Here is a 23534-nt window from a genome sequence, read left to right on the forward strand (position 1 = left end):
CTGGATGGTCGCCTCCATTGATGGCTTCTCAATGGCCCCGGTCCCACTCGACTCTCAACCAGCCTAAATAAGAAGGGTCAAAGACCTTAAAATGCCCCCACTGTCCCCTCGCTATACACCCCACTGGGAGCAAACAGTCCCTCAGGAAGTGACCCGATGCTGCCAGTCTGACAGTTTATGTATTGATTTGTCATAAAACGTCATGGAAGACAATGGGCTGTTGAAACGTTTTGTTGTTTGCTTCTGAATTACACTTTATTCATACGCATAAGCATCTTGAATTTAATGTCCGGTCTAAAAATACTCCACAGGAAGTGTGACATTCCAGACTGATAGACCATGCTGTACAAAGCAGCATGTGAACAATAAACTTTCCCTAAATCGGAATCACCTCAGACAATATAGGAAGCCAGAGGCTGCAGAGGGTTGTTTTCCTCTGCTGAACTGTTGTGTCTAAGCTTGTTTGGAGCAGGCCATGGAAACACGGAGGCCATGGCAAGTGGCCACATCAAAAGAATAGGATGTTCAATGTGATAAACAGATACTGGCGAGCTGGACTCGTCAAAGATATAACAAGTGCTGATGTCAATGGACGGAAGCCATAGATCTTCCAAGCAGGAGTGCGGCCAGACAGACAGTAGATGTACTGGTCCACCTCCAAAACAGCACTTAGAGGAAGTAATCTTACATTTAAACCCAAGATTGGATCAGATACTGTAGTTTAGAGTGACTCAAAATCAACTCTGCGCTGATAAAGACCCCTAAATGTGAACAATGAGTGTGTGTAAAAGCAATGCAAGTGTCAAATGAGAAAAAGACGAAGTCATACCTTCAGATTGACTGACAGCAGTACAAAAAGGCATTTGACCTGAGTGATTTGTCAATGGACAGAGATGGACACAAAGAGGTATTGACTGGTTGAGGAGAAAAGGGAGGACACAATGCAGTAGACTGCGGGATAGGTGAAACGATCAATACGGTGGTTCTGCTCCAGGGATCCTCTTCACCAATGCAGTGAAGCAGGAACCAACGAGCATAACGCAAACACTGACGTTCGCAGCGGAAACAAACCCCACACGGTATCTTGCATTCTCATACCCACATCCACTCCCATGCATGCAAACAAACTGTCTTCAAACCACAAACGCAAACAAGCTTTCGCACAAGCCTTTTTGAACTCAAAGCACATCGAAATCACACATTTTCACTTGTGTTTCATTTTGATTTGCTTCTTTACTCACTTATGACTAACACTATGTGTGGTTTGTGCCCATGGTTAAAGAAACTGACAGCAAGTTACAATGGTTTTGGTAAAATGGTAAAAATTGCAATGTATTTAATGCAGACATACGAAATTCAGAAGAATTAAACCTGGATTTCAATGTTTAATAAACAGGATAATCTTTAAATTGCTAAGAGAGTTACAAGATGATAGATCCGTGAAACATTAGATTCTTCAAAAAGATAACTTCATGAATGGATGCTGGAATGTTTGCTTAAGTTAATCTTGTCATTGGTTTGTCCAATAATATCTTTATGATTACAGAAATCTGCATGTCATGAAAGCAAAGGGCTAAAAGTATAAATATTTGCTTTGTGATATAAAAAACTATTACAACACATCTTTCTATGGCAGTTACACTGGGTTAATACTGTGTGCTACCAGTGAAAAGAAAACAATATCTTATTGTTTTAAATATTTTATGAGTGGTAAAAGCAAGATAAGACACATATTTCTGGGGACATTTACAGATATAATTCATCAAGGTTTGCTGTTGTGCAGTTTGCCCAGACAAATGTTCTGTTTCCTTATTTGTACTATAGCATGATTTAGTATTCAGTCATCTAAGCAAATTCTGTCAAATGAATCAGATGCATATCTAAGAAAGCATTTGAATATAGGTTGAGTATGCAAAATAAATAAAGAACCAAATTTTCCATTTAAATTTTTTTCTTAATTTGGGGATTTTATTTACTAATTTTTGTTTTCATTCAGCGTTTTCATTTGACTTTATGTGAAATTAGCATAAAAAAGTGAATGAAAATTATTTTACATTATATCAAACCTGAATTACAAAATGTTTTGGTATTTATTATCAATATGTTTCCCCCTACACAGGGGTGCCCAAACTTTTTTGTGTAAAAGGCCAAAAACCAAACAGTGGGCTGAAAGTTTAAAAATAAGTCAAAAACATTGCTTTAAATCATATTAACTAATGCCGTATAACTTAAAATGATAACTTATCACAATAAAAAACCTGTATATCACAGTGAAGATGAGTGCTGAATACACTAGTAAAGCAGAATCTGCCGTTGCCTTCATTTGCTCACTGATGTCTATCCGTCGGGTGACAGTAAATACATTTTTTTTATAATTTGATTTATTTCCAACATTTTATTGAAACATTTAATATTTCAGCTAGTTTTTTTGTAGCTTAGCAATAATAATAAAAAAGTAACATTAAATTAGAAATGACAGTCCCAAACCATCCTCCCTCTCTTAATTCTCCTTCTATTCTCAGATGGAATGGTGGGGCAAATCAAAGGTTACCATGGGTCAACTTTGGCCTGTGGGCTCTAGTTTGGACATCTCTGCCTTTAAGGTTATCTATAAGCTACTCTCCAAAAGCCAATCACATTTTAAAGATAGATCCAATTAAAACATATTTCTCACACCAATATGGATCAACAATTTTGATGATTTCTCGTCTGATTTTCTGTCCAATCAAGAAAAGAAGCTCCCAAGAATCTCCAACCTCTACACTATAAATATACCTTAAACCTGTTTTTAAATCAGCCTCTTGTCTACTAAATTATTATTGTGAATGTCACACAGTGTACTGTAATAAGATAAAGATTCAAACAGTGTAAACATTCTTTGGAGTAAATAAGTCTAGTTTTGCATTAATGTCACACAAACCACAAAAACAGTTTGCTGTTGTCCAATGATAGATATGCATACGTGTGAATTGGTGCAGACCACAAAATGTATGAGATCATTTGAACTATACATAGAAATGCTATATTTTAAAGGGATATGAAGGAGATTATGATGAGAAATTGATAGCCAGACTCATAAATATTATAAAACTGTGGCTGTTATAAACCCAATTAATCAAATGCAGCTCAATAACTGTATAATATAATCTAAACCTTATTGAATTAAATGGGAGGAGCTACTCAATGTGTTCTACCCCAACTTCCTGCTTCAGTGGAAGTTAGATCAACACACCGGATAACATTGTGTGTTTCAAGGCACTTGGTTGACTTTTAAAAGGGAAATATGTAGAATTCAAAAAGCCGTGTTTTTTTGCGACACTTGTTGCCATTTAGTCAATTGCCTGCAATAAATGATTGCTCTTACTCATCAGATTATGCTACCGATACTGTATTTGAATGGGTCTGAGGTTGAGGTTAGGGATTAGGAAGATTAGGGCGATATTACAGCTTCATATTATTACTTCACATTAAAGTTTATACAGGTGGCAAAATCTGATGGGTAGCATATTAAAATGTGCTACCTAATTTTTTGAATGGGAGGTAGAACAAAAAAAGGTAGTAAAAAAGGTAGTTCCACAAACCAGGTGAAAAAAAAAACATAACAGCAGTGTAGTGTTGTATAGATTGTGGTAGAAGCATGAGGCCAGTGTTGGTTTTTCTATTACAATTTGTTTTTGTAAACACTATCGGTTGGGTTTATGAAGAGGGTGGGTGGATCAGTTGATATCAAGGTAATATATTATCCACAACGACACTCCAATCAACTCCTCTCAAAGTTGCACACGAGAAGGACATTTATTTTTCTAAAATGTCCACAACGGCCCCGGGCGGGTTAATGAGAAATGGCACGTATGAGAAAACGTATGCCAGTATCATATTTGAGGTTTTCAAAAATATACACGCCACCATCAAGTGAATTTGTGAAAACAAAAACTGCAAGAACACATAGTACAAGGTACATATTTGTTGGTTCTCAAAAATATAGCACCGGGCACATATTTCCATTGAGTCTGGTCCAAAGTTGTGTACTGAAAGTTAATTTACTTAAAAGTTAATATATTGATAATGAACATCCAGATGCAATCCAACATTGATTAGAGCAACTACTAGACTGCAACGACTAGAAAATGTTCACACAAGCTATGAAATTCACCTGCATTATTTCGGCAGACAAGCTCATTAATAATAATAATTCCTTACATTTATATAGCACTTTTCTGAACACTCAAAGCGCTTTATACATTGGGGGATCTCCTCATTCACTACCAGTGAGCTGCATCCACCTGGATAACATGACAGCAGCCTTATTACCCCAGACTACACACCACACACCAGCTAATTGATGAAGAGGAGACAGTGATAAAGCCAATTATGGTATGGTGATGGTTTGGAGGCCATGATGGACAAAGTTCCATGATGGGCAAATTTGGCCAGGATGCCGGGGTTAAACCCTTTTTCAAAACACATCCTGGGATTTTAAGAACCAGAGAGTCAGAACTTGGGTTTAACGTCTCATCCAAGTGACGGCACTCACTGAGCAGTCCCAATCATTATACTGGGGCATTAGGACCTGCACAGACCGCAGGTTGGGAGCCCCCTGCTGGTCTCACTAACACCACTTCCAGCATCAACCTAGCTTTCCCATGCGGTCACCCATCCAAGCACTGACCATGTGAGAGTTGCAGAGAGCTACTGCCAGCTCCAAAATGACAGATCAAAATGACACAATTATGATAGTTTAGTTCGTAAGCATGTTCGAGGCTGCTATGGACTATACAAGCTAAAGTTTGAACAAATTTGCTTTCTTTACATGTAACACATTGACAATATAACTTAGAATGGCTCTTTTTGATTTATTACACAGTATAAGTAATTCTTTCATGCACAGAGGCTTTTGCAGTGGTGCCATAGAAGAACCATTTTTGTTCCACAAAGAAGCTCTCAATAAATAAATAATTTTATTTTCTATTTTCAATGATAAAAAACCTTTTGGAAAGGCTCCATGGGTGTTAAACGTACTTCACAGGACGTTCAAACCCAATAAAGATCCTTTTGTTTTATTAGTTTTTGACTGGAAAAGATGTTACGGAGCAGAAGTAAATGACACATCATTTTGATTTTATGACCAAAAGAATTAAGAGTCACATAAAAATCAAGGCTTTCATTGACAAACCTAATAAGTCATAATAAGGCCTCATTTTTAAGCTTTGCTACAAGCTATTCATATATTTCTAATAAAATAAGAAAAAATAATAAAATACTTTAGAGATAAATCAACTTTCACTAGCTCACAAGTACGGATTAATTCACCAAGGAAACATGATGTGCAGAGTATCACCCTGTATTGTTTGCATGTGTGTGTGTGCCCAGCTGTGCTCTCATTTCACCCTGCCATTCACTAGCAGCTTTTGTTTGAGTGAAGCTTTTCTCTTGCTGACACTCGACTCGACTGTTTTATGCATGAGAATCAACACCATAAAATCTCCAAGTGGAGGACACACCGCTCTGCATTTACCATAAGAAGTGAAAGACAAACACGACGAGTCAACTTTACCTTCCCGTCAGAAGAAAAGAGAAGACAGAGATCAAAAAAAAGAAGAAAAAAAAAGAAGAAGAAGACAAGCACTAATAACTGTGAGCAGCCCCATCCGGACAGCGACCTGTCACAGTCTGAGTCAAGAGCTTTTAAAAAGGCAGATCCACATGAGGCTGCATGATAAAGAGAGCAAGAAAAAACAATCTGATCTTTTGACAAGACGAGGGGAGGGAAATCGCAGGACGAGAAAGCTCCTAGGCACCTTTTCAAAAGCTGGTAACATCTGGTGAGGGGATTTGTCTTGTAGTCTCGCTTTTCTTTGTCACTTGCACCCTTAGCAACACTGTGCCTTGATAGTGCCCTGCCAGATACCAGGACATCCTGTATGAGGACAATAAATGAGCCACACGACTGGATAAGTGGAAAGATTAGAGGGCCTGCCAGCAATCTGTCATATATTCACACCTAATCCTTGTGACCTGAACATGGAGGACATCAATAGATGGAGTGTTTGGAGGTGAAGTGCTTACTATTGGGAACAAAGGCCATTTTAAAATAGATAAAACATATTTGGAACATATTTTATTTAAATTTCAAAGTGTAAATATACAGTTGAAGTCAGAATTACTAGCCGCCCTGAATTCTTAGCCCTCTGTTTGTTTATTTTTTTTTTCAACACATTTCTAAACATAATAGTTTGTTCTGTAGACTATTAAAACAAAATATAGCTTAAAGAGGCTAATAATTTTGACCTTAAAATGTTTTTAAAAAAATTTAAAACTGCTTTTGTTCTAGTCGAAATAAAACATGTCTTTCTCCAGAAGTAAAAATATTATCAGACATACTGTGAAAATTTATTCTCTCTGTTAAACATCATTTGGATAATATTTAAAAAGAAAAATAAATTCAAAGGGGAGCTAATAATTCTGACTTTAACTTTATCAAAATATTGGAAAATAAAGGTTGTTTTATAAAGGGGGCTGACATTGGTTTTATTTTTAATTTATGTATTTAATTATTATGAACATCTAACATTCATTCATTCATTTATTCTTCTTTGACTTCGTCCCGCCAAATGAACCGCCAAATATTCCGGTATATGATTATGCAGCGGATGCTCTTCCAGTTGCAACCAAGTACTGGGAAACACCCATAGACACACAGATTCACACACACTCATACACAACCGCCAATTTAGTTCATCCAATTCACTTATAGTGCATGATTTTGGAACATGGGAGTAACATTTCGAACATCCAAACACCCAGAATTGCCAACCAGCGCATCTGAGACTCGAACCAGCAACCTTCTTGCTGTGAGGTGACAGTGCTAACCACTGAGCCACCATGCTGCCTGAAAATGTAACATAGATATCTTATTCGAAAGAATATATATATTTTTAACACAAATGCTTTACAAGAAACATTTTATCTAAACACACAAACAAATAAATATTTATATTAAAATTATTATTAATTAATAATAAAATACAAAAATATTTAATTATAACACTGTTTTTTGTGATTTCCTTACAAGTAAAACATCTAGTTGAATTAAAAAAAATAATGCCACAATAACTTTTAAAAAGGCAAACAACAAAATTTTCACCTATTAAGTATACTGTTGAAAGAAATTTTTAAAAATGTTTTATTAAGAAGCTAAACTAAATATCTGAAAAAAGAAGACTAATGGTGCACCAATTTCATGAAAGCTTTTTTTAAAGAAAACTTTTATATGATTTGAAAAAGAAACTAAACTAAATATCTGGGGGGGGGGGGGGGGGGGGGGGGTAAGCCGACCACTGCTGCACCAATTTCATGAAAGCTTTTTTTTATTTTCAGCTTACATCATCAAAACCAGCGGAAGTGCATCATTCTCTTTGCGTTAACGTATTGTTCTTGTTGTTTTGTTTTTAGGCTGTGTATTAAAGGGCAATGAAGATCCTGTGTTTGGCATGAGTACACACATACGCACACGTTCTCACAGATGGTTTGAAAGGACTGACATGAGTCAGAGCTGTGAGCAGTTACTTTCAGGTGTCTATCTAGGGCATGTCTAGGCTTGTGGTTAGACAGTGGCTGATTCATCACCCATGCAAGGGGCAAATTTCCCACTCACACTGTGTCCTTTCAGTGACCCTTCCATATATGCTGCCAGCCTGGTAAAAAGCAACACAATCGCACGGAAATTCGTAACTTTTTCATTTAGTAGCTAATTCATACGAATTCGTACGATCTAATTTGTACATTTTAGTACAATTTGCTCGTCCTCCAATGACGGTTGGGTTTAGGGATGGGGTTAGGTGCCACGCCTCCTTTTTAAAATCGTACAATTTCGTACGACTGAACTCGTATGAATTTGTACGAATTAGCCACTAAACTGGCAAAATGTAAAATACTTGTTTTCTCTTGAAAACCAACATAAGTTCCATACTTTCCTCAAATATTAGAGGATGTGAAAATGCGATGAGAACATCTCAAACATCTACACTGTAAACAAAAATCCAGATTTCTACACAATTCATTCATGTTGTCCCAACACAAGTTTAACTGGATTTAACATAAAACAATTAAATTGTCCCATAAGAATCTCATTTGTGTTGTTTCAGCTTATTTTAAATAAGTAGTTTGAACAAGCAACAATAATAATAATTATTATTATTATTATTTTGACCCACTTTTACCTAGAAATGACCTGAGAGTGAGATGGCGTTCATTGCAGAAAGCTTTAATGTTGCCATGCTTTTGCGTCCAAAAAGCCAAATTTAAAAACATTTTACCAAACTGAACCACATAAACGCCTAAACACGATGCACTAGACTTCCTGAAACTTAAGTGCACCGGAGAGTTTGCCCTAATGTATTAGCGAGTTCAGCGAGCAGGGGAAATGCCATGCTGAGAGGACTGATTTCACTACCTCAGAACTGCATCCCACAGACATGCAAGGCTTCAGTGCACTCATTGCGAGAGAACCCACAGATCGTGCCCTCAGTTTGACTTTTCAGTTAACCACTTGGCGTCTGTATAAAAGACTGAGATATTATTGTGAATAGAGTGTCTTATAAATTTCTTAAATTAAGTCAAAGTATCTATAACACTATTATGCACTGTAACAACAAACAAAAATAGTACACATTTTTCTATTTTCTTTTTCTGATTAGTCACTTTTACTGAGAACAAAATGAGTAATAAAATGTGACATCTTGTACATTTTGGTGGAAAAAAATGTATCGCTCATACTGTACACTGTTAGACATTTCTGTAAATTACACAGTTATTTACTGTATTTCACCCAGTGTAATACTGCAAATTCCTTTTACGGTAAATAACTGTATTTACCGTTGCATTATGGGAATTTAGTGTGACGTCGAATAACATATACAGCGATGTACTGTATTTGTAAAAATTCGTGTATTATACTGTATTTTCCACAACTGCTTCAACGCCACCTTGCGGCGATTCGACTACTCTGCACCACATTTTGCCTGAGTACCCTGGAGCAATTCTGGAGGACAATTTATTAGTGTGCCTGAAGAACATACTGGATTTAACAAACTTTACTCTGGTAAGCTGAGGCAGTGTTTCATTTTACAGAATGTTTTGTGGACGAGAATAGAACAAAGTAAAGTATAAAGTTGGCTATTATTATTTTCTCTGGCTTGGCGTTATTTCGCCCATTTGAGAAATATATCATCTATTAAGATGTTACCTTTATTTAATTTATTACATTAACACTACTATTACTTTAAATAAGACTGTTTATGATTATTAGCCATTGTTCTCGTCATATATTTTTATTTATTTACATAGGAACCGGTGTTGCAGCGGGTTTTGGTTTAGGAGGGAACCAGAGGTATGCAGACAGTTTTGGAGGACACTTAGCACGAGACAACGGTCCGGCAGAGAGTGTTTTCCCCCAGAAGAATATGAATGAAAGACCATCAAATAATCCAGGTAAAAGCGCGTCTGTCTGTGCTGACAACATTCGACATTGATTTGAGCACCTCTATTAGCATATGTTTGCTCGGCAACATTGGCTAAAGCGATCTTAAAATGGTAATGTTAACTGTTAGCTAAACTGAGCTAAGTTTATACTGAATTGGACTCAAACTCATTTTAACGTGCAACGTTTAACTTATATTGATTTATACTATATATATTAGATGTTGTAAACTTATTTTTCTCTGGTTTAGAGTAACTTATAACGTTAGCTTGAGAAAATAACATCGCGACGTAACCTATAAGAACGTTAACGTAAATCTATACAATATGCATAGAGGTAAAGTTGGTTTTATATTCGCACATTCGTTCATTTAGAAGACTCTATACTGTTTACCATGTTACTTTAAATATTCGATCAGAATTAGCTTGCCAGTATGACTTGAAATCAACATTAACACTGTTTATTTGACCGTGAGCATGTTGTACTTTGATAGTCATTAGCTGCTAAAATGATTTTGCTATTTAGAGTTTGCAAATAATACTTTTATGAAATTAAATTATTAAGGGGGATTCTGAATCTGCTAATATAAAACCAACTTTACCTCTATGCATTATGCTAATAACCACCTTTTTGCTATTTATTGTTTGCTAATTATATTTTTATCACAACTCTTGACATTTGGTTTAACATAATTGTTACCATTATATTTTTTTCTGTTTAGATATGGCACTGGCACAGCAGCAGGTTTTGTCTGAAGAAACAAACAGCATTTCGAAGGAACATCTTGATCAGCACAGCCTTATGCTTAAAAAATAAGCAAGACCAGTAAGCAACCAAGGTAAACAAATAAAAAAAAGTTGTGTGGAGGTTGTGGATTGTAGCATGGTATTCTTATCTGTATTTTTGGCTTTTTTATGGTCTCAATATAGAATACTGGGAGCCTGCCTGTGCAAACTGGACCTCATACAACAGTAAGTACTGTACATCTATTTGTTTCTCAATATAGTAACGTTACTTTTAATACAAAATGTGTCACATGTTTAGTTGCTAGCTAAATAAAAAATCTTTGTATTAAATGTCTTTTTCCCCATTTCATGTTGCCTAAATATTTTGTAATAAATAAAATAATAATTTTTTTTGTATAAATAATTCCAGAGGATGAAACAAAATGCACAGCAACAACCAGAGTGAGCCAGAAGAAGGCAGGAGAAGTAGTGAAGAGAATGACAACCATGAACAACAGTGTGTTATCCTTCTTTCACCAGCTAACTGAGAACTTGGATTAGGTGAGACACTCTCAATAGTTGTATCAGTATTCAGTCTGTTTTAGTTTATTAGGAATACATAAAACAAATAGTCTAATCTGTCCTGCAGTGAATCAACCCATCACAAATGCTACAATGTTTTTGTAAAACCTTGTTAGGGAAAAAAATAAACAGGACATTCTGGTTAGTTCTCTTTTAAACATGGTAGTGAGCAGGTTATGAGCAGGAGCCAGTTGCTCAGTACCAGCTGAAAACTACCCCAACCTAGCTGCCATGCTTCAAAATAATTAACCAGTATATGATTTATTTTTTTTTAAACAAGCTTCTTCTATGCTTATGTTAGTCTGTTTGTCCTTATCCAGAGTTCTTCATAATCCTGGACTGGGCCAAATCCTGACCAGATGCTGTGGTGATCATGGAGGAGTGAATCCTAAAAGACACACGTGATCAATGAGTTTCCGCATTGATCCAATGGGCCAGCCTGACCACCCGCTGGTGAACTTTCAAGCCTCTGGTGCCTAGACTGCGGCCTTGCACAAGTTTGGCTAGAGGAGAACTGGTCGTGCCCAACTGAGCCTGGTATCTCTCAAGGGATTTTATTCTACACTTTCGTCAGTTGGTGAAGTTTCTTCCATGCCACTGTCGCCACTGGATCGCTTGGCTACGATTGGTGGATCGGTGGATTTGCTCTTCAGTGTTTGGACTTTCAGCAGTGACATTTACTGCTTCAATTCTGAAAACTGGACTGAAGCAGCTTCAATTTACAAGAACTTCTATGTTAAGCTGCTATCACATCATTGATCTACATTGTAAAAGTGCAATAGAAATAAAGATGAATTGCATTTGAACATGTGAATTCAGACCTTGTTGAGCATTTGACACCAGAATTAGTAATATTTTAAAGTTGTGTTGTTTCTGAGTCGGCTAATAGTTACAAATATTTATTTTTCCAACAATATGCAATTCAGAAGTTTAAATTTTTATTGTACATGTATGTTCTAGTGCTTTGTGTGATTTATTTATTTTTAATGTGTTGATTTTATTGCTTAATGTAATTTTCACACATTTTCCTTAAATGCTTTAAGCATTATTAATGTTTTAAAGAATGGAATATTTTGTAATTGTGTCTGGTTTAATGTCAGTAGTACTTAGTATAATTGGGGTTTTTTTTTCTCAACAATATGCAAGTCAGACACTTAAATTAGTTTTGTACATGTATGTTAATGTGCTTTGTCATTTTCAATGTTTTTTTTCTTAAAATAAAATATTTTGAATGATTGAAATGTAATGTTTTTACACATTTTTAAGCTTGTTTTAAGCATCTCCAATGTTTTAAATAAAGAGTGTTTATTTTGTTAATATTTTGTAATTGTGTCTTTTTTAGGTCTATAGTATTAAAATAATATTAATAAAATTATATTATAAAATATTTAGGACAAAATTAAAAGGTTTACAGTAGCTAACTGTTAACTTAGGTTTTTACAGTAGTTAACCATTTTCAACCACTACGGTAACATGCTGTAAATGGATTTACAGTTGTATACTGTAAATCTAAAATACAGTAACTTACTGGCAACAGTGTTGCCAGTAAGTTACTGTAAAAACCCTTTGAAATGTCTAACAGTGTAGATAAAATATATTACTGTTAGTCTAACATACTGATTTAAAAAAAGGAAAATTATCTCACACTGATATAAAAATTAAAAGATCTGACATAAAAGAGAGAATAAAAATAGCTATTATGTTAAAAAAGTTAGGATGATGATCACAAAAGTCTCCAAAAGATGCAGTTACTGTATACAAGCTTAACCCTTTTTAAAGTGAAAAGAACTAGATATAGTAAGTTAATTGATATTTATTAAAAGTATGTATATTTAAAGTCATAAAATATCAAAAGTCTTGACAAAAACCTCACTTTTTTTTTTCCAATGAGTTGATTGGTGTATAAAGAGTTAAATCAGAAAGACAAATAATTTATTCCAAATATGTAAGCATGTTGCAGAAACGGAAAAGTATTTTAATTACAGGAATGTCTTTTTATGCAAAATAAATTAGGTCCTGTATTGCAGAGTACAGTCTAACCCAGCATGATAGGAACTACCAGTAATGTCAGTGTACTCCAATTGCTTAAATGCACGTAATACAAAACACTGACGGTATAAAAAGGTGTAGAAGGACAATACATAAAGAAAGCTCTAATGCTATTGCCATTTAATCACATTTGACTGCAGTGTTACATTCTTTTTACAGCTTTAGTGAAATGTGGTTTACTACAAGTTGTTATAGCTGACTTTTGCTCTTTCGACCACACAACGTCTATGTCAAAATGAAACTAAAGGCAACACGGAACAAAAACACAGCTTTGAGCACAGCGTCCATCATCCACTATGTTGAATTTCACTTTTGCTGTTGCTGTCAGTTTGTATACGTCACTTACTTTCTGAAGGTACAAGAAAGAAACATATTTCCTATAAATTTCTTCTCATTTCCAGTGTGAAATATCAAAAAACAAATAAAACTTTTGGAGTCTATATCCACTTGTTAAGTGTGACCCCACGCAAAGCGGCTTCCGGGTTCAAGCACTCTACCAAACTGTATAGGGAGACTCAACAAATGGAAATAATAAATGTTTACAAAGCGATGAAACACTTTCCTAATATTCGATGGCCAGAAAGTGATTAATTGTTTGTAAATTGTTAAAGGGCCATGAAACCCCCCTATTCTGGTTCAAGTCTACATCAGATTTTTTTTAAAAAAGGCTATGATGGGCGTGGATGGGCTAGAGTTCAAGTTTCAAACCTGGAATAGGAAATTAGCTGACAAAAGCTTAAAATTATTCAGTTTTCTCCACAATTAAAGCTGACATGTTGCTAATGTTGTCTTAACTAATGCTTAACTCTCACAAATCTGCTATAATGTCAAAAAAAGTACTCAAGGGTGTCTTGAACCTTTAAAATATTGGTGTCTGTGATGTAGCAAGTCCTGAGAGAAAATTCACTTTAATGTGTGATATGACTAAAAGGTTTCATAAACAAACGCTTTCTCAATCCAAATGAGTATCGGCTTGGACCTAAAAAAAGTATTTCATACGTCACACAACTTAACAAACGAATATTATTAGGACTGTATAACCCTTTATTTGGGTAAACAGGCTTTTAAAATATACATATACAGATCCATACATATGATTTTGTTTGCATATGAAATTGTTAAATTGTATAAAAACATTGCAAAAAAGAAAACACATCTTTAAAGTCTGCCCGCAATATAAGAACGTCACTTAAAATAGCTGGACAGCTGACCAGTCAGATCCACATAAATAAATGGACCTCAAGATGCGCAAAAACATAAATAAAGGCTGTGTCCAAATTTAAAGCCGCTCTTCTTCAAGGCCACCAAGGAGATGGGATTATAAATACTTGGAAAGACCTCCTGACTGTCAGAGGGTGGTCCTTAACTTTCTCCCTTGGAATCTATACTATTTGCAAGGGCTTCAAAGACTGCCAAGACACCATGGCTTGAAACTATAGATTGTGCTGAAAAGCAAAACCTGGACTCAGAAATATGTCCCGCAGACAAGTGACAAGGATCTGCGGACCTTGCGGCTCCTTGAGCTGTGATATCTGATAAGGGTCGGCAGTGCGTCCCTATGTGTCTCCTCCCTCCCAACCACACGACTCCTGCTACTAGGGAGAGATGAGCTGCTTCTCTATTAATATCAGAGGAAGAACTGATAATCCTTGTAAAAATAATAACAACAATGATACAGAAGAGTAATTGTAACAGTAGAGGTCCTTAAGGAGAGTTGTTTTTTTTTCTAAACCTGCATTAGTTTTTTCCCCTCTGCAGATATTATGAAGGACTTTAATATCAACTTTTACCAAAAAAAAAAAAAAAAAATCCTAAAGGGTTGGAACCACATAAAGGTAAACATGTGAACAGTTTTTTTTACAGTCTTGTCTATATGTGATACTCACATGTAGAGATGTTCTGCCAGTAAGTGAGAAACAGAATTGTGCTGATGACTGTGTCTTTTATGACATCTTGGGCAACAGGTGTTGAAAGAGAAAGAAGAAGTGTCAGCTTCATCTGATTCTTTTCTGGACCAATGTGCCCCTTGCCCCCCACCTTTCTTCCACAGCGCCCATAACTAAGCATGCAGAGCATTCCCCCGCTTGTCCTCATGAGTGTGACTTTGAACTAGAATAAATTTAGACATGGTTAGTTGTGTAAGCTGATTTGTTTGTGAAGGTAAAAGAGGAATAATCGTATTAAATACACATCCAAATATGGACTTATTAGGATGAATATGAAAATGTGTGCATTTCCTATGACTCCAAATCGGTTCTTTAACTTTTTTCAGATCATTTATTATCTAAATAGCGTAACATAAGACGTTATGTTCCTCCTTGTGGTCAAAAAGCACACTGCATTTGGCGCCCATAAAGATAATCATCTTCTTGTTGACCAGTCCTAACATCATAATGCTAATCTATTTTGCACAATATCTACCAAATCAGCAGATCAAACAGAAACTGCATTAGAGCTAGTCCATTAATAGAAAGAAAAACAAGAACAGGCAGCTAATGAATTATCAGCTGAATGTATTTGTGGAAATGACCTGAGGCCTGAACCCAAAAACAGGTCATTCAGAAAAAAATGTCCAGGATTTTGGGATCTGCTGGCTTCCTGGAGTGACATTAAACATTTAGATATTACAAAATGCTTATGTTTCAACTTTTTATTAGTGAAATAAAATGTTTTAAATTGATAATTCAAAATGAAATGTTTATACTCTTCCACTTGTTCTGGGTTTTATTTTGAAGAAAGTTGAAAAAGCGTACAATGTTTCACATTAAATATGTCAATACAGGTTTCATTCTTCAAAATATCTTCCTCTGTTCACTTGTAAAAATATATTCCTAGGTGATATTGCATTTTGGATGAACTATCATTTTAACAGATATTTAACCATTACTTAGACACAGTCCGATTTTCAAAACTCTCACGTAAGGGTTGCATTAACTTCACTTTATGTCTTTTAGATTACTGCGTTGTGTCTTGAGAACAGAGAGGTGCGCTTGTTATGGCTGTTAATATAAACACTCAGAGGCTAATCTTCAACTCTGAACTCTATGTAAGTGTAACCAGTGTGTGCGTGCTAAAGCCAAATGTGAAATAAGTATAAGTAAAACAAATACAAACTAATTAAAACATGTTTGAAAGCTACTAAAGCACTATATCATCAGGTCTATACATTTTGTAAATAACATTTCTTTTTTTGTGATCCAACTATTTAATCTATAAGAGGTCCTTAATGTTGCTTCAAAAGTCTCTCTGTGTTGGATCTGGCCAGTGGCTCCTGTAATTATTATACTCTGGCTCAAAACTCGCATCTTGGCGGCCACGCGTGTGCGCCTCTTCACCTCCAGAGAGGCTGTGCGGCCAAAGCACGACCCGGCCTGCCAGCGGGGATTTACGGACTGGCGCTCTGCCCGGCCGCAGGCAGTCTAGTTCGCTCGGTTCTCACGACCTCAGCACCACAACGGCATCTCTGAACTATTAACTCAGACACGCAGGCAGAGAGAGAAGCCACGGAGCCCACACACTGCCAACTAGTGTTTCAGCAATGCACATGTGCGAAAACAAGCTTTTCTATGCGATTTAGATTAGCCCCGAGGGTTTTGAACAGTGTACGAATCTTTCAATGACTTTCAGGGGGGTCTTTTTCTGTGAGCAATTCTTTCTTGGGTTTTCTGTTTAGCTAGAATTAAACACTACATAGAGATTTTGTGATATATTTGGGATGTGTAAATAATAAAGTGAGAAATGGAAAGTGTCGAATTTCCTGCCCCGGTTACTTGCTGGCCGAAAACTATTAAAATAAAGGTGTCATTATAGAAACCAAAAAAGGGGATTTCACACAATGATGTCAGAAGAATCTGGCTTCCCAAAGAACTTTTGAGTGAAGTTATTTTATTCATAGTATGGATACCAATTTGATATTTCCACTATGAAGAAACTTTTTGCTGAAGGAAAAACATTGATAGGTTCTTCGTGAAACCTTCACAGGCTACAGAACCTTAATTGAGTTTTAGTTCCAATGAAGGTTCTAGCGAAGATTTGGCTAAACGTTAAAACTCTTAAACAAAATACACTCCAAACATTTATGGTTGTGATTAAACCTAGGCTATAATTTACACGATTGAAAGTATGCCTGCAAAAGCACCTGATAGAAAAAAAAAATCTGACACTTGGCAGTGACGTGTTAATAAATAACTTTTAAAAGCCCGTCAGCATTTGGTTTAACAGGACTAAGTTGTTAAGTGGGAAACCCTGCGGCCGTCGGTCACCAGGGTGTGTAACCTAATCCAAAAACGAACAGGCCGCTGACTGCAAGTGGCAGACACACGGTAAACTTCATGCCGACAGTCCACGCGACACGTCTCCTAGTTCCGGAGCTCACGCGCAAAGGAAAGATAAGTTTACATTCGGGGATAACATGGGGAGAGGCCTGCGTGTCAAGCTGGCTGTAGAAGAAACATGTTTTTTTTCTACAGAATTTAGATTTTATTACATTTTATTTAAGCAAAATGTTTGATATTAAGGCCAGAACATCATTTTATTCAGAAAAGAGGCGCGAATAAAGCACCCGCGCGCTATTCAGGTGCATCTATACAATTAAAGCGACTGGTACACAAAAGGAGGAGAGGATTCCTCCATATTCTCTTTTCAGTGAGGCAATCTGTTAGTGACATTAACCCAAAGCGTATTGCCCAGACCAATGAATGGGGGTTTAGGACTTCTTAAAGATCCCGCTGCATACAGGATGAGACCCTTTTCAGATGTTTAATTACCTTTTTGCAAAAGAAAAGAAAAAAACCCTCTCATGGCCTTTGTCATTTCAACCTGTGACACTTGGTGATCTCTTCCCGCCAGAACTAAACTCAGTGCAATACAGGGATGTCATGAAACTGAACTGACCCTTTGGATGATTATAATTTAAAAAGTTGTAGAACAGATGTAAAAGATGTGATGGAATTCTTCCCTTCCCATCTCTCATGACTTTTAGGTAAAGATCCTAATAAAACGTATTTCTCTCCTTTTATGTGTATAATTTAGGCCTATATTGTCAGTTTATATTATAAATCCATTTTAAAGCTAGATTGCTTATTTATGTAATACCTCTAATTGCAAAGTAAAAATCGCAACTTAAGTTATAGCAAAATGAATCTGTCATTCAGCATAATATATTAGACTTAATTCAACAACACACTCTGATTAAAGAAAGTTTGACAATGATAAATTTCGTTATTTTGATTTATTCAGCATCAAACATAAACACTCATCATGAAAAGAACAAGGAAGCTTTGGCATGATACAGTCTTTTACAAACTTTGTACAAAACTAAACTCTTTGATTTAAAAAAGTACTTTATAAACATTAAGTGTTATTCTGTTGTATTCACAACAGCACATTCATTAACAACATCCAAATATTGGAATCAGCTAACAAACACTTGCCCAACAAAAGGTCAACAAAGTCCCTTAGAACGGAACTGAACGTATATTCTTCACCATGAAAACTTTATAAGTTCATATGAGATGCGCAAGTCTACCAGGGTCTCCACACCGGCTCATTGCTTTCTGCTCCGGCACTGACACCAACGGGACTGACGGCTTGTGGAACGCCCGAGAAGGAGGTCATTCCCTGGACAGGAGATGCGACCGTGGGAGCCGAGCTGGCCTGGACGGGACTGGCGTTGACAGTTACTGGAACGCTTGCGTTTGCGTACAAGGGAATGACTGGAGTTGTAGCAGAAGCAAACGCTGGGTTGGGGATAAGAAAAGCAAACTGTCCGTCCGTGGCTGGCACCAGCTGGAATCCTCCAAAGACTTTTGGTGAGACCGCTTCTGAAGGACTGAGTTTGGAACCCATTGAGGCGCCGTTGATGGGTAACGTTGAAGGAAGCTGCACGTGAAGAGGCTGAGCCAAATGAGCCTGTTGAGCGGGGGCAGGCTGAGGGTAGTTCATGGCCATCATCTGTCCCATACAACCGGACAGGTGGTTAAGAAGTCGCGATCTGACCTCTGTATTCACTCCCTCGCAGGTAGAGAGAAATCGAGTCACCTCGTTCATGCACTCGTTGAATCCTGCGCGGTACTTGCTGAGGACGTTTGTGTCAGCTGACAAGGCTGCTGGTAAACAAAGATAAAACGTATTTAGATTGTGTATTCAGGAAATTAAATTGCGTTTTTAAAAGCACGTTAAAAGTTTATCATCTTGAGGAATCTGACTTGCAACTTACCGCTCATCTGAACACGTTGTAAATTGCGCAGGTGCTTGACTGTCATCTCCAGAATATCAGCTTTCTCCAATTTAGAGTGTCTGGAGCTCTGTGAATGAGCAGAATTCGGTTAGAAACTGTTTCAGAATTACTAACGTCGGGTGACTGAAGCATGACAAGAGTTGTAGATAAAACTTACATCTTTTTTAAGAGCATCAAGAATGAGAGTCTTCAGCTGCCCAAGGCTCTCGTTGATTCTCGCTCTGCGGCGCTTTTCCATGATTGGCTTTGAAGACTGCAGATGAAATGGAAAATTAATTAATTTACGTAATTAAAAGACATTCTCTCTTTTTTTAGAATAACTGATGCAGCTGTCATTCTTCTAAAACAATATGCAATCGCATTATAAGTGATTTTTACCTTTCTATGCTCGCTGGCATTCTTTGGCTTGTCAGGAGTATGAGATCCACTGGCAGGGGCACCAGCAATAGGTGATGCTGTCTGCTTCTCCATATTATCGGCTGGCATGATCAAACACCAAAGTTGAGTCCGGTAGAAGCCAAAAAGTGAATATATTCCGTGTGTGGTTTAAAAAAAAACAACAGGAACGGGCTCTTAGGATTAGATGCGGAACGTAGCCAAGATCTCGGGACGATCACGAGAGAGAGTGTGAGTCCCTCTTATCAGCTTTATGACTTATAGTCGGGAGGCTGTCATATGAGGACACGAGCGTGTGTGTGGCGCAGCGCTTCAGAGGGCAAGTCGAATCTCCCACTGCCACACGCCAGCGGTATTTATAGATAGATCGCATGCTCCCAGTTCGTGTGAAACCCTCTCTGCATTCTTTCCCACACTCGCTTCAGCCAATAGGCGCGCGGACTCACCCATTGGGCGCGGGCAGACTGCTGATTGGACAACACCCCCGCGGGCTGTCAGTCACGCGCTGCTCAATCAGCCCTGGAGGGACAAACAACAAAGAGGCGAGTGCAGTCGGCCTGGCTGTGAAGTGATAAGGGGAATTGGGGGAATACTCTTGCTGTTTGCCACCAACGTTTTTTTTTCAGAGCTGAATCACGTATTTCTGCATTCACATACTGCGCGGCCAACATTCCTGCACACTTCATTTCGGAAAAAGGAAAACTAATAAATAATGATCTGTTTATCAAAATTAGGCCTATATATCTATAAAACGTCGGAGAACATGTTACTTATTTTATTAGGATATTGAATCTCTCTACATTTCAATTGCATAATAAATATTTAAAAAAAATATTGCAAACTGCCATTTGCTATAAGAAAGTTTGGACACTTATTAGACTTCTTGCATACTTAATATTGCAATGTATATTATTCTAACTATTGATGATATTCAGGGACACATGGACAAGCATAGCCAATCTTTTATTATTATTATTATTATTATTTACATTATGCATAATAATAAAAGTTCAAATCCAATCACTACAGAAAGAAAATAAGACTGAAAAAACTTGAAGGATCTAGTTGCGCTTCAAAGAAGCAAACAGCTGTACAGGCACGCGAGGCGGTTCGAAGCAGCACGCAGGAAACCAATGGGAAGCTCGCCGCTTTATGCAAATCTAGCAAAGCTTCGCCTTATTGGCTGGGTGAAGATCTTACGCGTCAATCATTCCAGCAGTGCAGAAGGCAGAGAGCGCGCGGGGGAGGCGTTGCTACATCTGTCCGCGTGCCAGCCAGTCTGCGCGCCCGCTCACTGCACCGCTGCGTCCCTTGAGCACGTGCCGCTGCTAAACTCGCAGGCTGCGGGCTACAGCGAGCAAAGTCGCCGCTGCTTTTATTCTTGACGAATTATGAACTCATGTTTGTTCTTTTTGAAATTCGGCTTGTTTTTTTTTCTGTTCATGTTTGTTGGCGTGTTTAAAGAGGCTTAAGAAATTGCAATAAATGAAACACATAATAACACAGTTTAACATTTTTGCACGTTTATATAAATATAAAAGCCATGAATGAAATGCATGAAACACCAATTTCCAACTATGCCTATGCATTTTGCAAATTTTATAAAACCTTTTTCGAGTTCTGTAATGGGCTATTTTCATTATAGTATTTTATTTCCAACATTTTAAGAATGGTAAAATGTACATGCATTTAAAATGTATTAACTCATATGAAGTAGAAACACTTCAAAGCAAAAATACTACTCAACAGAGTTGTAAATTATTTAAAAAGCGCAATATAACCTGACTGTGATTTTAGCGACCAAAGAGGGGACTCTTTTATAGGTGTCGCGCGCCATCTATCGAAAGTTTTATTAGGGGGTTAAATAAGGAGTTTCAACTCAATCCGGTCCCGTATATGACCACTAGGCGGAGCATTTGAGTAACAATCATTCCTTTTATATAAATAACTTGGTCTGCATTATTTACAAAAGAAATTGACATTGGTGGTCTCATATTATTCGTTTTGAAAAGGAAATACAGAGTATGCTTACAGTTACACAGACTTAGAGAGACGAAATTCAAAACATATTCTTATATGATTTTATTTAAAGGCTTTATATAAGAGACAGCAAACTTGCCATTCGAGTTAGTTACTAACACAGATTCATTAATAAAACAACAAAAACGCAAATAATATTCAGACTACCAGAAACTTTTTAATTATGACTTAGTACTGTTTTAAAAAATTTCCACACATACCCAAATGCTAACCCAACCTTTTAAGACCATCTTCTACTTATTATGTAACTAATAAAGTAGAGAAATCCTACAGCAATGAGAATTTATTAAGTCTTGTGTTTAGCTGCTTGTTGAGCATTGTTCAGGGACTCTTGTCATTTGTTGCCGAGACTAGCGAAGGCATGCTGGAAGCCTGTTTGCCCAGGATCCGGAGGTCTCAGGGGCCAGCTGTGCGCTCACCCCTTCACATTTGTCCTATTTGCTCTGGGATTGAGGTGCATTATGCAGCCTTTAATCCGGGTTTCTGCATGTCTTATACCTCAATAATACCTTCACCATGGAGGTTCAGATAATTATTTAGATGGTGAAGTAACTGTTCTTATTTTATAGACTCTTTGCCTAAGCATTTTGTCATTTTTTTTTTTATAAAATAAACATAAAATATACAATTGAAGGTAAAGCTTTTAATATTTCGCAAGTGTTGCTTTATGGAGGGACCATTTTTTCAAGATAAACATAATGTTTTTTTTTTAAACATAATAGTTTTAATAGCTAATTTTTAATAACTAATTTGTTTCGTCTTTGCCATGATGACAGTTCATAATATTTCACTAGTTATTTTGCAAGGTACTACACTATAAATCCCAATAAGTTAAGGTAACTCAAACCATTTGAGAAAACTGATTGCAACAAACCATTTAAGGTAAAAAAAACTAATCTTAATGATTCCTGTGAGCTTAATCCATTTAAGTACATAAAACATTTTGAGCAAAGTAAAGCCCAACAAATGAAGAGAACTCAAACCAACTGAGTACTGTAAAACCCAATAAGTTAAGGCAACTCAAACCGTTTGAGGACACCGATTGCTACAAACCATTTGAGTTAAAAAAAAAAACTAATATATATATATATATACTGTGAACTTTAAGTTGAAGTAATGAAGTATTAAATTAACTCATTACCTTCAACACTGAATTCAAAACTCTTCAAATGAGTAGAATTAACTTTCAGTAAATTTTGAGTTAACTACACTCATTTCACTTGATAAAGTTGACTGTTGTGTTTTACAGTGTAGACTTAACCCAGAGAAAAACATTATAGGAAATAACGTGAAAAATACATTGATCTGTTTAAGATCACCTGGGAAATATACAATGTAAAAAAACATGCAGGGTTCAACACAATTCATTTATGTTGCCTCAACACAAATCAATTAAGTTAACTTAACACTTTTAACTGTGTGTGTGTGTGTGTGTGTGTGTGTGTGTGTGTGTGTGTGTGTGTGTGTGTATATATATATATATATATATATATATATATATATATATATATATATTTATATATATATATATATGCACATACTATAAAAAGCGTTTAGTTGACTTTGCTTAAAAAACAGTAACCCGTTACCTTAAAACTATTATATACAGTACATGCATTAAGTGTATAATAATAAAAAACAATACGTTAAGTTAATTTAAAAGTTCCAAGTCAAAGGGTTTACTCACTTTAAGTAAACTTGCTTTTTACAGTTTAATTTATTGGAAAAAATAATAAATAACATAACTGAAAGTACACCAGGCGACGCAGTGGCTCAGTAGGTAGTGCTGTCGCCTCACAGCAAGAAGGTCACTGGGTCACTGGTTCGAACTTGGCTCAGTTGGCGTTTCTGTGTGGAGTTTGCATGTTCTCCCTGTGGGTTTCCCCCACAGTACAAAGACATGTGGTACAGGTGAATTGGATAGGCTAAAATTGTCCATAGTGTATGAGTGTGTGTGTGTGTGTGTGTGTGTGTGTGTGTGATGGGTTGCGGCTGGAAGGGCATCTGCTTGCGTAAAAACTTGCTG

The 23534-nt window shown here is 36.6% G+C and overlaps 1 protein-coding gene and 2 long non-coding RNA genes across 20 annotated transcripts in view; 1 reads left to right on the forward strand and 2 right to left on the reverse strand.

The window, feature by feature from the left end:
• Positions 1 to 23534, reverse strand: part of LOC137489184 (uncharacterized) — a 175458-nt gene that overhangs the window by 84569 nt on the left and 67355 nt on the right. The gene's annotated exons all lie outside the window — the stretch shown is intronic.
• Positions 5388 to 12100, forward strand: LOC137489124 (uncharacterized). 2 transcript variants are annotated; one of them, XR_012398506.1, is made up of 6 exons: positions 5388 to 5822; positions 9346 to 9489; positions 10200 to 10316; positions 10408 to 10449; positions 10634 to 10764; positions 11106 to 12100. It is a non-coding gene; the product is annotated as an uncharacterized lncRNA (long non-coding RNA). The 2 variants fall into 2 exon arrangements; XR_011008473.2 differs by lacking the exon at positions 5388 to 5822 and having other exon boundaries at positions 9437 to 9489; positions 10634 to 10720; positions 11106 to 11180.
• On the reverse strand, positions 18046 to 19801 carry her9 (hairy-related 9). 2 transcript variants are annotated; one of them, NM_131873.1, is given in 4 exon segments: positions 18046 to 18941; positions 19052 to 19139; positions 19230 to 19325; positions 19451 to 19790. In NM_131873.1, coding segments are annotated over 4 exon segments (876 nt in total). In that variant the 5' UTR covers positions 19559 to 19790; the 3' UTR covers positions 18046 to 18357.

The sequence above is a fragment of the Danio rerio genome, chromosome 23, assembly GCF_049306965.1.
Source record: "Danio rerio strain Tuebingen ecotype United States chromosome 23, GRCz12tu, whole genome shotgun sequence".
Classification (NCBI taxonomy): domain Eukaryota; kingdom Metazoa; phylum Chordata; class Actinopteri; order Cypriniformes; family Danionidae; genus Danio; species Danio rerio.